This window comes from Eucyclogobius newberryi, unplaced genomic scaffold, assembly GCF_026437365.1.
Source record: "Eucyclogobius newberryi isolate DKJ021-1_F unplaced genomic scaffold, fEucNew1.0.hap1 SCAF_11, whole genome shotgun sequence".
Taxonomy (NCBI): domain Eukaryota; kingdom Metazoa; phylum Chordata; class Actinopteri; order Gobiiformes; family Gobiidae; genus Eucyclogobius; species Eucyclogobius newberryi.
The window spans coordinates 39748187-39760722 of record NW_027315735.1 but is presented as its reverse complement, the minus strand read 5'-3'; the positions used below and the strand labels follow the sequence as shown (position 1 = coordinate 39760722).

Sequence of the window (12536 nt, the reverse complement as noted above, 5' to 3'; positions counted from 1 at the left end):
TATTACAGCATTTCATCGATTCTACTTCAACCGAATTATTGTAGATAATTTAATGACTCTAAATATGTTTTAAATTCATGTTTGGAATGAAATATAGTCGTTACAATCCTCATTCTGTTCTTAAAGTCACGTCTAATTAAAGGGAGTTTGTTCATGTTGCTCAATGTGTTGTTGCTTTTGGTGGTTTCAAAGGTCGTTTTTAATTACAGGGATTTGACTAATCAGTGTGTGTCAAGTGTGTGTCGAGTGTGCGTCGAGTGTGCGTCGAGTGTGCGTCGAGTGTGCGTCGAGTGTGTGTCGAGTGTGCGTCGAGTGTGCGTCGAGTGTGCGTCGAGTGTGCGTCGAGTGTGCGTCGAGTGTGCGTCGAGTGTGCGTCGAGTGTGCGTCGAGTGTGCGTCGAGTGTGCGTCGAGTGTGCGTCGAGTGTGTGTCGAGTGTGCGTCGAGTGTGCGTCGAGTGTGTGTCGAGTGTGTGTCGAGTGTGTGTCGAGTGTGCGTCGAGTGTGCGTCGAGTGTGTGTCGAGTGTGCGTCGAGTGTGCGTCGAGTGTGTGTCGAGTGTGTGTCGAGTGTGCGTCGAGTGTGCGTCGAGTGTGCGTCGAGTGTGCGTCGAGTGTGTGTTAAATGTGTAAAGCAGCTCGTGTGTGTTAAGTGTGTGTTAAGTGTGTAAAGCAGCTCGTGTGTGTTAAGTGTGTGTTAAATGTGTGTAAAGCAGCTCGTGTGTGTTAAGTGTGTGTTAAGTGTGTAAAGCAGCTCGTGTGTGTTAAGTGTGTGTTAAATGTGTGTAAAGCAGCTCGTGTGTGTTAAGTGTGTGTTAAATGTGTGTAAAGCAGCTCGTGTGTGTTAAGTGTGTGTTAAATGTGTGTAAAGCAGCTCGTGTGTGTTAAGTGTGTGTTAAATGTGTGTAAAGCAGCTCGTGTGTGTTAAGTGTGTGTTAAATGTGTGTAAAGCAGCTCGTGTGTGTTAAGTGTGTGTTAAATGTGTGTAAAGCAGCTCGTGTGTGTTAAGTGTGTGTTAAATGTGTGTAAAGCAGCTCGTGTGTGTTAAGTGTGTGTTAAATGTGTGTAAAGCAGCTCGTGTGTGTTAAGTGTGTGTTAAATGTGTGTAAAGCAGCTCGTGTGTGTTAAGTGTGTGTTAAATGTGTGTAAAGCAGCTCGTGTGTGTTAAGTGTGTGTTAAATGTGTGTAAAGCAGCTCGTGTGTGTTAAGTGTGTGTTAAATGTGTGTAAAGCAGCTCGTGTGTGTTAAGTGTGTGTTAAATGTGTGTAAAGCAGCTCGTGTGTGTTAAGTGTGTGTTAAATGTGTGTAAAGCAGCTCGTGTGTGTTAAGTGTGTGTTAAATGTGTGTAAAGCAGCTCGTGTGTGTTAAGTGTGTGTTAAATGTGTGTAAAGCAGCTCGTGTGTGTTAAATGTGTGTAAAGCAGCTCGTGTGTGTTAAGTGTGTGTTAAATGTGTGTAAAGCAGCTCGTGTGTGTTAAATGTGTGTAAAGCAGCTCGTGTGTGTTAAGTGTGTGTTAAATGTGTGTAAAGCAGCTCGTGTGTGTTAAGTGTGTGTTAAATGTGTGTAAAGCAGCTCGTGTGTGTTAAATGTGTGTAAAGCAGCTCGTGTGTGTTAAGTGTGTGTTAAATGTGTGTAAAGCAGCTCGTGTGTGTTAAGTGTGTGTTAAATGTGTGTAAAGCAGCTCGTGTGTGTTAAATGTGTGTAAAGCAGCTCGTGTGTGTTAAGTGTGTGTTAAATGTGTGTAAAGCAGCTCGTGTCCACTGTATTGTAAATGTATGAGACACATTTATACATTTATTGAGAATGAATAAATTATTTAATCGATTTATCTGAAACCAAATCATAAAGTGAAATGACATGTTGTGTTTGAACAGTAATAATCCATTTCTGACCAAAGAAAGAACCAAATGCATCTCTCCTGACACATCTTCTTAAAGTCACTCTCTCCTGACACATCTTCTTAAAGTCACTCTCTCTGACACATCTTCTTAAAGTCACTCTCTCTCCTGACACATCTTAAAGTCACTCTCTCCTGACACATCTTCTTAAAGTCACTCTCTCCTGACACATCTTCTTAAAGTCACACTCTCCTGACACATCTTCTTAAAGTCACACTCTCCTGACACATCTTCTTAAAGTCACTCTCTCCTGACACATCTTCTTAAAGTCACTCTCTCCTGACACATCTTCTTAAAGTCACTCTCTCCTGACACATCTTCTTAAAGTCACTCTCTCCTGACACATCTTCTTAAAGTCACTCTCTCCTGACACATCTTCTTAAAGTCACTCTCTCCTGACACATCTTCTTAAAGTCACTCTCTCTGACACATCTTCTTAAAGTCACTCTCTCCTGACACATCTTCTTAAAGTCACTCTCTCCTGACACATCTTCTTAAAGTCACTCTCTCCTGACACATCTTCTTAAAGTCACTCTCTCCTGACACATCTTCTTAAAGTCACTCTCTCCTGACACATCTTCTTAAAGTCACTCTCTCCTGACACATCTTCTTAAAGTCACTCTCTCCTGACACATCTTCTTAAAGTCACTCTCTCCTGACACATCTTCTTAAAGTCACTCTCTCTCCTGACACATCTTCTTAAAGTCACTCTCTCCTGACACATCTTCTTAAAGTCACTCTCTCCTGACACATCTTCTTAAAGTCACTCTCTCCTGACACATCTTCTTAAAGTCACTCTCTCTGACACATCTTCTTAAAGTCACTCTCTCTGACACATCTTCTTAAAGTCACACTATGGGACATTTCTCCTCCTCATTAAGAACATGAGGTTCTGTTTCATAGGAGTTTTTCTATTGTGTTTTTTACACTTTTTTTTAAAACAAACTTCCTGTAAGTTATCTGTTCTTTTCTTCTGTATCTACTTGTGTTGCAACACCGAAATGTCCCCATTGTGTGGACAAATAAAGGCTTATCTTATCTTTAGGGTCATTTAGGGACATTGAGGGTCATTTAGGGGTCATTTTGGGACATTATGTGCACATTTATAGACAATTAGGGACATTATAGAAGATTGTGGGACATAGAGGGTCATTTTGGGACATTGTGGGCATATTAAGACACATGATGGGACATAAAGGGACATTTTTGGCACATTGAGGGACATTTTTGGCACATTGAGGGACATTTAAGGACATTTTTGGCACATTGGAGGGACATTTAAGGACATTTTGGCACATGATGGGACATTTAAGGACATTTCGGCACATGATGGGACATTTAGGGACATTTTGGCTCCTTGTAAATGCTTTGCCAGTGAATTTGATGAGCAAAGCAGGAAATTGCTTCACCGGAGGCGCTTGTGCTGCGGTCAGCTGGTCCCGTGTCCAGATGAACGCGTCCCCGGTGTTTGCGTCCCCCGCGGACAGTGTCACGAGTGGGGACTTGACCCCCCCCAAAAAACCTTCTGCAAACACGCGAGAAACGAGACAAACGTGTCCCCCAAAGCCCCCGGGGGCCAACGCTGCGTCCGAGAATGGAACTACCGACGCAGCTAGCGGCGCGAACGCGGATTCTGACGCAAATTAAACGTCATTAATAAGACGCACGTGGACGTGGGTCAAACGGGGACCGCGCGGTGACGTGTCCCGGTGCGTGTCGCGCGTGAGACTACCGACAGTACCGTGTGAGACTGCAGGTTCTGGCTGGCTTCGATGGTCGCGGTGAGCGGGACCGTGTCATCCAGGAGCTGCTGCTGCCGGCCAGGGCTCGGCGTCTCCAGGTAAGAAGACATCCCGGCCCCCGAGGGCACGTCCCGGGGGGGAAGAGAGCGACGGGAGCCCGGGTGAGTGCGGCGGGCGGACGGAGCGTGAGAGCCCGGGTGGAAGAGGCAGAAGAGCCGCTGTCTGCTGCTGGAGCCTGACGTCACGGGAACACGGAAGGAGAGCGACGTAAACATGCGTGATGACGTCGTGACGCAGCCGCCCGTGTATGCGTGATGACGTCGTGACGCAGCCGCCATGTTGGTACGGGAGACACGCCCACGGCTCAGTCAAACGGCCAAAATATAAAGAATAAAAGAACAAATATGAGTACGTTCTTATAGATATTTGAACTGCAAATATTAAGTGTAATATTAAGATCACATTTAATAAATATGATGAGGTTTATTCTTGACAGAAATATACATTATTTCATTTCAATTTATTTTTGTAACGGCCAAAACTTTGAAGGTTATTTTTGCGTTTTTATTATCGAGTTTTTTTTTTTACATTGAATCTTGTAAAAAATAGTCATTGTATACAAATACCATTACATTTTTTTTTTAAATTCGATGTAAAAAAATTAAATCATAAAAACACGAAATAACCTTCAGAACCAGCAGACGTCTCGACAGTGAAAACCACATTTTACATTCAAGAATTTACATTTGTGTTTGTAAAATTTTCCAAAAAGCACCAAATTGTTGAACATCTATTTAAGTGTTTTTATTATTTTACAGAATTGACACGTTTAATAATGTCATACTATGAATATAAATGTTCTTGCAGTTAATATTCTTCTTAAACTTCCTTCTTTACATCTTGTGGCAAATACAAATACAAATCAATTTATTTTTGTAACGGCCAAAATCACAACAACAGTTGCCTCTGAGGGCCACAGGGAGAAATGAGCAAGCAATTGTTGAGGAAATAGAAAACAGGATTATTAAGATTTTTTCATCTTTTAACTGTTTTTACTTTGCAAACAATAATTTTAAACAAAAATATTTTTAACAGTGAAAAGAATCTGAAACCCATGAATAGATTGAAATAAAACACAAACATGACAAAACTCCAACAAACACAAATAAGGCTGCCCCAAATAAATTGTCTGTTTGCTGTAACCCGACCCACCTACCTACCCATTTTTCAAGTGTGTAGGTAGGAGGGTAATTTTTATTAATTTTTTTACTTTAAAGAATAAAAAAAAAATCAAAATTTGTATATAGAATTTAATGATAATTTGCCTATGAAATTAAGTTAAAATTATATTTATCAAAAGAGATGCTTAAATGTACAAAACAAAAATAATAATAAGTCCAGCCAATAAACAATTTTTGTACAGGACAAATTATTTTATTTTTTGGCCATTTTCATGTCGTCGAATTGATGACGTCCTCTTTTCGCTCACTTAGTCCGGTCTGACACTGACACACTGAACACACATGTTGCCGTCGCCATTTTTTATATTCTGCCAGTGACACGCAGTGACCACCAGGGGTCAGGCTTCAACAGACAATGAGTTGAACGTTCTCCGCTCGTGTTAAGTTTCATTTTTATTTCTTTTTTCGGCTTCGTAATATTTTTAGCGAGTTCAAGTGATACAAAATTATTCAACACGGCGCTTTTTTGAAAAAACGGTCGGTGAGTAGGCGAAATATAAGAAAAATAAAAGAATTTGGCATGATTTTGACAAAATGCTGATCTCTTTTTCAGTCGGCTATAATTTTGACGGCTCGGTCGGGTTACAGCAAACAGATATTATTTTGCTCTGCCTAATGATAAAATGACACTTTATGATATTTTTTTTATTAACAGAAATAATAATGCATTTTCCTCATTAAAAAAAAGAAAAAAAACATGTCCTTTAATGTCAGGTTTGAGTTTGCTGTTTGTCTCGGTGAATCTTCACGGTCACAGTTCCCTCTAGAACCACTTTTGGGTCTTGGGTCTGGTCTTGGGTCTGGACCCGGACGGAGACCAGCGCCACAGAGAGTCGGATCCGCTGGACCTCGACCCGGGCCAGAACCAGCTCGTCCACAAAGAGCGGCGCGGGGAATCGGATCTCCTGCTTCAGAAGGACGCAACCGGGAGCGTTAGAGCCGAGCAGAGCCGAGATCAGAGCGTTTACCTGAGGCGACAAGACAAAGCATAACACCGGGTTTAACCAGAGCGATCAGAGCGTTTACCTGAGGCGACAAGACAAAGCACAACACCTGGTTTAACCAGAGCGATCAGAGCGTTTACCTGAGGCGACAAGACAAAGCACAACACCGGGTTTAACCAGAGCGATCAGAGCGTTTACCTGAGGCGACAAGACAAAGCACAACACCGGGTTTAACCAGAGCGATCAGAGCGTTTACCTGAGGCGACAAGACAAAGCACAACACCGGGTTTAACCAGAGCGATCAGAGCGTTTACCTGAGGCGACAAGACAAAGCACAACACCGGGTTTAACCAGAGCGATCAGAGCGTTTACCTGAGGCGACAAGACAAAGCACAACACCGGGTTTAACCAGAGCGATCAGAGCGTTTACCTGAGGCGACAAGATAAAGCATAACACCGGGTTTAACCAGAGCGATCAGAGCGTTTACCTGAGGCGACAAGACAAAGTACAACACCGGGTTTAACCAGAGCGATCAGAGCGTTTACCTGAGGCGACAAGACAAAGCACAACACCGGGTTTAACCAGAGCGATCAGAGCGTTTACCTGAGGCGACAAGACAAAGTACAACACCGGGTTTAACCAGAGCGATCAGAGCGTTTACCTGAGGCGACAAGACAAAGCACAACACCGGGTTTAACCAGAGCGATCAGAGCGTTTACCTGAGGCGACAAGACAAAGCACAACACCGGGTTTAACCAGAGCGATCAGAGCGTTTACCTGAGGCGACAAGACAAAGCACAACACCGGGTTTAACCAGAGCGATCAGAGCGTTTACCTGAGGCGACAAGACAAAGCACAACACCGGGTTTAACCAGAGCGATCAGAGCGTTTACCTGAGGCGACAAGACAAAGCACAACACCGGGTTTAACCAGAGCGATCAGAGCGTTTACCTGAGGCGACAAGATAAAGCATAACACCAGGTTTGAAGACAAAATCCAAAAGAGAAAACGGAGACCAAGAGCAAGAATCCACCTGAATGTCTGTCCCACTCTGGTCAGTCCACGTTTAAGTTCACTGTAAAAGTCAGTTCCACAGGGGTCAGAGGTCAAAGGTCAGAGGTCAGGTTACGTCTTCTCTGCACAAATAAACTGAAGTCACATGATTTAGTCATGAGGAGCCAAGACCAAACTCAGGACGGCGAGGAGTTAGCCCCGCCTCCATCTGAGCGTATGACATCATCAGTTCATTAAAACGCCATTAACAACAATCGAGTCCAGTGTAATTTAGACATTTGAAATAAACCTGACTTTCCAGGTCGGGACTCACCAGGACGCCGTGGACTAAAGGTCTGGAGAAGGCCGTGGTCCTGGCAAAGTCCCGGTCCAGATGGAGAGGGTTCGAGTCCCCGGTCAGAGCCGAGAACTGAACCAGGTCCTGCTCGGAGAAAGCCCTGGACAGAGTGAAAACCTGGCCCACGTGAAGAGACCGAAGACCGGATCCGGACCGGGGCAGGGCCAGGCCGGGACCGGAGCCGAGACCGGAGCGGGGGAGGACCAGGCGAGTCCGGGACCAGAGCCACATCCTGAGTCAGGCCCGGTGGAACTCAACTCTCCGGAGGGTTTGAAGAGACCTGACCAAAGACCAAAGACCGGGTTTAGTCCGACTGAAGGCGACTGAAGCGATCAAGTCTTGACTTCTTTTTTTAATGTGTCCAAAGGAGTTCCTCAGGGCTCCATCTTAGGCCCTATTCTATTCTCTATTCATATTAACGATCTTGTTGAGCTGATGCTCGGCTCTAACTGGAACTGCCCATCGAATCTTTATCTGTAGGACTCTGAAGGCACAGTACCTGTAGGACAGTAGTACCTGTAGGACAGTACCCGTAGGACAGTACCCGTAGGACAGTACCCGTAGGACAGTAGTACCTGTAGGACAGTACCCGTAGGACAATACCCGTAGGACAGTAGTACATGTAGGACAACAGTACCCGTAGGACAGTAGTACCTGTAGGACTCTGAAGGCCCAGTACCTGTAGGACAGTAGTACCTGTAGGACAGTACCTGTAGGACAGTACCCGTAGGACTCTGAAGGCCCAGTACCTGTAGGACAGTAGTACCTGTAGGACTCTGAAGGCCCAGTACATGTAGGACAGTACCTGTAGGACAGTAGTACCTGTAGGACTCTGAAGGCCCAGTACCTGTAGGACAGTACCTGTAGGACAGTAGTACCTGTAGGACTCTGAAGGCCCAGTACCTGTAGGACAGTAGTACCTGTAGGACAGTACCTGTAGGACTCTGAAGGCCCAGTACCTGTAGGACAGTAGCACCTGTAGGAGAGTACCTGTAGGACAGTACCTGTAGGACAGTTCCTGTAGGACAGTAGTACCTGTAGGACTCTGAAGGCCCAGTACCTGTAGGACAGTAGGACAGTAGTACCTGTAGGACAGTAGCTGTAGGACAGAACAGTAGCTGTAGGACAGCAGGACAGTAGCTGTAGGACAGTAGAACAGTAGCTGTAGGACAGTAGCTGTAGGACAGTAGGACAGTACCTGTAGGACAGTAGCTGTAGGACAGTAGAACAGTAGCTGTAGGACAGTAGAACAGTAGCTGTAGGACAGTAGCTGTAGGACAGTAGAACAGTAGCTGTAGGACAGTAGCTGTAGGACAGTAGCTGTAGGACAGTAGAACAGTAGCTGTAGGACAGTAGAACAGTAGCTGTAGGACAGTAGAACAGTACCTGTAGGACAGTAGCTGTAGGACAGTAGGACAGTACCTGTAGGACAGTAGAACAGTAGCTGTAGGACAGTAGCTGTAGGACAGTAGAACAGTAGCTGTAGGACAGTAGGACAGTACCTGTAGGACAGTAGCACAGTAGCTGTAGGACAGTAGGACAGTAGCTGTAGGACAGTAGCTGTAGGACAGTAGCTGTAGGACAGTAGGACAGTAGCTGTAGGACAGTAGCTGTAGGACAGTAGGACAGTACCTGTAGGACAGTAGGACAGTACCTGTAGGACAGTAGCTGTAGGACAGTAGGACAGTAGCTGTAGGACAGTAGAACAGTAGCTGTAGGACAGTAGGACAGCAGCTGTAGGACAGTAGCTGTAGGACTGTAGGACAGTAGCTGTAGGACAGTAGGACAGTAGCTGTAGGACAGTAGCTGTAGGACAGTAGGACAGTAGCTGTAGGACAGTAGCTGTAGGACAGTAGCTGTAGGACAGTAGGACAGTAGCTGTAGGACAGTAGCTGTAGGACAGTACCTGTAGGACAGTAGCTGTAGGACAGTAGGACAGTAGCTGTAGGACAGTAGGACAGTAGCTGTAGGACAGTAGGACAGTAGCTGTAGGACAGTAGCTGTAGGACAGTAGAACAGTAGCTGTAGGACAGTAGGACAGTAGCTGTAGGACAGTAGGACAGTACCTGTAGGACAGTACCTGTAGGACAGTAGCTGTAGGATAGTAGGACAGTAGCTGTAGGACAGTAGGACAGTACCTGTAGGACAGTACCTGTAGGACAGTAGCTGTAGGACAGTAGGACAGTAGCTGTAGGACAGTAGCTGTAGGACAGTAGCTGTAGGACAGTAGGACAGTAGCTGTAGGACAGTAGCTGTAGGACAGTAGAACAGTAGCTGTAGGACAGTAGGACAGTAGCTGTAGGACAATAGAACAGTAGCTGTAGGACAGTAGCTGTAGGACAGTAGGACAGTAGCTGTAGGACAGTAGGACAGTAGCTGTAGGACAGTAGAACAGTAGCTGTAGGACAGTAGCTGTAGGACAGTAGGACAGTAGCTGTAGGACAGTAGCTGTAGGACAGTAGGACAGTAGCTGTAGGACAGTAGCTGTAGGACAGTAGGACAGTACCTGTAGGACAGTAGGACAGTACCTGTAGGACAGTAGCTGTAGGACAGTAGGACAGTAGCTGTAGGACAGTAGGACAGTAGCTGTAGGACAGTAGCTGTAGGACAGTAGGACAGTAGCTGTAGGACAGGAGGACAGTAGCTGTAGGACAGTAGCTGTAGGACAGTAGCTGTAGGACAGTAGGACAGTAGCTGTAGGACAGTAGCTGTAGGACAGTACCTGTAGGACAGTAGCTGTAGGACAGTAGGACAGTAGCTGTAGGACAGTAGGACAGTAGCTGTAGGACAGTAGCTGTAGGACAGTAGAACAGTAGCTGTAGGACAGTAGGACAGTAGCTGTAGGACAGTAGGACAGTACCTGTAGGACAGTACCTGTAGGACAGTAGCTGTAGGACAGTAGGACAGTAGCTGTAGGACAGTAGGACAGTACCTGTAGGACAGTACCTGTAGGACAGTAGCTGTAGGACAGTAGGACAGTAGCTGTAGGACAGTAGCTGTAGGACAGTAGCTGTAGGACAGTAGGACAGTAGCTGTAGGACAGTAGCTGTAGGACAGTAGAACAGTAGCTGTAGGACAGTAGGACAGTAGCTGTAGGACAATAGAACAGTAGCTGTAGGACAGTAGCTGTAGGACAGTAGGACAGTAGCTGTAGGACAGTAGGACAGTAGCTGTAGGACAGTAGAACAGTAGCTGTAGGACAGTAGCTGTAGGACAGTAGGACAGTAGCTGTAGGACAGTAGCTGTAGGACAGTAGGACAGTAGCTGTAGGACAGTAGCTGTAGGACAGTAGGACAGTAGCTGTAGGACAGTAGAACAGTAGCTGTAGGACAGTAGCTGTAGGACAGTAGGACAGTAGCTGTAGGACAGTAGCTGTAGGACAGTAGGACAGTAGCTGTAGGACAGTAGCTGTAGGACAGTAGGACAGTAGCTGTAGGACAGTAGGACAGTAGCTGTAGGACAGTAGCTGTAGGACAGTAGGACAGTAGCTGTAGGACAGTAGCTGTAGGACAGTAGGACAGTAGCTGTAGGACAGTAGCTGTAGGACAGTAGGACAGTAGCTGTAGGACAGTAGCTGTAGGACAGTAGGACAGTAGCTGTAGGACAGTAGGACAGTACCTGTAGGACTCTGAAGGCGCAGCGGTGATTGTTGTAATATCCCAGTAAAGTCAGAGCGCTCCAGAGTTTCACCAAACCACTGTCAAAATAAAACATTAGACACTCGTTACCTCAGAGTTCTAACGAGGCCGTGTTTGGCCCAAAGGCACAACAGCAGGACACACTGGTGACTCACTCTTTGGACACTTTGAGCACAGCCACATTCGAGACGTCATCGTGGTCCAGAAGGTCAAAGTTCAGCGCCGCTCCGACCTTCAGACACAACAACACACACTTTACAAAAGACAAAGAGCAGAAGCGTTTGCATCTTCTCCCTGTGTCGCTGCTTTGACCCAGAGACACGCCCATGAAGTGTCGTCAGGAGCAACCAAAAAGCTTCCCAAGATGGCCGCCAAGATGGCCGCCGCAGCCTCAGTTTGGCTGAGCTAGAACACTGTAAATGTAAGAGTGAAACCCCCGTTCACTTCACTCACTACAACACTCACAATAGTGATAATGTTTGTAAAATAACACAATAAATCCAACGATTATTAACATGGATTTTAGTCCTCGTTATTCATTAAAGGTTGAATGGATGATTTTTTTGGTACAAATCTAAGTCTTATTTCCTCGCGGTGTGGACGGCCGATTCGTCCTGCCACGTGTCAATCATAAAACACACCTACCGCTCACCTGCAGCCGCGTCAGGCTCGTCCTCACGTTTCCGCGTGCCTAAGCGCATGGATCTATCATAATATAGTTCCCTCAGTGTACGGGGCAAAATGAAGACGGAGAAAGACAGTTGGAGCTGACGCAGAAGTGGACAGAAATCTACGGGAGACGAGAGATGCGATGCGCTCCGTCGTGCTAATAAACAAACACACGTGTGTTGTATCAGTCCACACGGGGGAGTGGCATGTGCACGGGGGAGTGGCCTGTGCACGGGGGAGTGGCCTGAGCACAGGGGAGTGGCATGAGCACGGGGGAGTGGCATGTGCACGGGGGAGTGGCATGTGCACGGGGGAGTGGCCTGAGCACGGGGGAGTGGCATGAGCACGGGGGAGTGGCATGAGCACGGGGGAGTGGCATGTGCACGGGGGAGTGGCATGTGCACGGGGGAGTGGCATGTGCACGGGGGCGTGGCCTGAGCACGGGGGAGTGGCATGTGCAGGGGGGAGTGGCATGTGCACGGGGGAGTGGCATGTGCACGGGGGAGTGGCATGTGCACGGGGGAGTGGCATGTGCACGGGGGAGTGGCCTGTGCACGGGGGAGGGGCCTGAGCACGGGGGAGGGGCCTGAGCACTTCCGCCTGCTTTCTCAAATCGCCGAAAAATCGTCCATTGCGCCTTTAAGTTTAAATCCATTTGACAGGTGAAGTGTAAGTGTAGTTCATGGTAGCGGCCACATGAGGGCACCAGCTCTGTGTGTTTGATGGATCAAACTTATTATTCGAAAAATCTTATAAGACCCTCGAGACCCTAGAGACGAGAACCCCGAGGACATGTGAGAGAAGAGGCACCTCTCCATGAAGACTCCTGAGCCCAGAGACGATGAAGAACCTCAGCTCCACTTCAGTCACACTCACAGCCTCATCCTCCAGCTCTCTGAAACACAAGACCCGCTTTAGACCCGCTTTAGACCCGCTTTAGACCCGCTTTAGACCAGGTTTAGACCTGGTTTAGACCTGGTTTAGACCTGGTTTAGACCCGCTTTAGACCCGCTTTAGACCCGCTTTAGACCCGCTTTAGTCCCGCTTTAGACCCGCT

General features: G+C 46.8%; 2 protein-coding genes across 3 annotated transcripts in view; both read right to left on the bottom strand.

Moving 5' to 3' along the window:
- Positions 1–3859, bottom strand: part of pxk (PX domain containing serine/threonine kinase) — a 37088-nt gene extending 33229 nt beyond the window's left edge. Inside the window, exon 1 of one of the 2 annotated variants that reach the window (XM_072440109.1) lies at positions 3635–3859. In XM_072440109.1, coding sequence (XP_072296210.1) covers positions 3635–3745 — 111 coding nt within the window. In that variant the 5' untranslated portion in view covers positions 3746–3859. The remainder of the gene's footprint in view (positions 1–3634) is intronic. The other variant, XM_072440110.1, reaches the window with a different exon arrangement.
- Positions 3860–4326: 467 nt separating this feature from the next.
- Positions 4327–11042, bottom strand: LOC140354852 (hydroxyacyl-thioester dehydratase type 2, mitochondrial-like). The gene is made up of 4 exons (XM_072440108.1): positions 10966–11042; positions 10791–10869; positions 7149–7452; positions 4327–5844 (listed from the first exon to the last, which is right to left on the bottom strand). The coding sequence occupies exons 3-4, from the start codon at positions 7401–7403 to the stop codon at positions 5587–5589; spliced, it is 513 nt and encodes a 170-aa protein (XP_072296209.1). The 5' UTR covers positions 7404–7452; positions 10791–10869; positions 10966–11042; the 3' UTR covers positions 4327–5586.
- Between the last annotated feature and the right edge of the window lie 1494 nt (positions 11043–12536).

Bases quoted from the DNA above. Each gene is read 5' to 3' on its own strand.
- LOC140354852 (XM_072440108.1), bottom strand. From the start codon at position 7,403: ATGTGGCTCTGGTCCCGGACTCGCCTGGTCCTCCCCCGCTCCGGTCTC. The intron at 5,845-7,148 runs GTGAGTCCCGAC...TTGTCGCCTCAG, and splicing joins CTTTAGTCCACGGCGTCCTG to GTAAACGCTCTGATCTCGGC.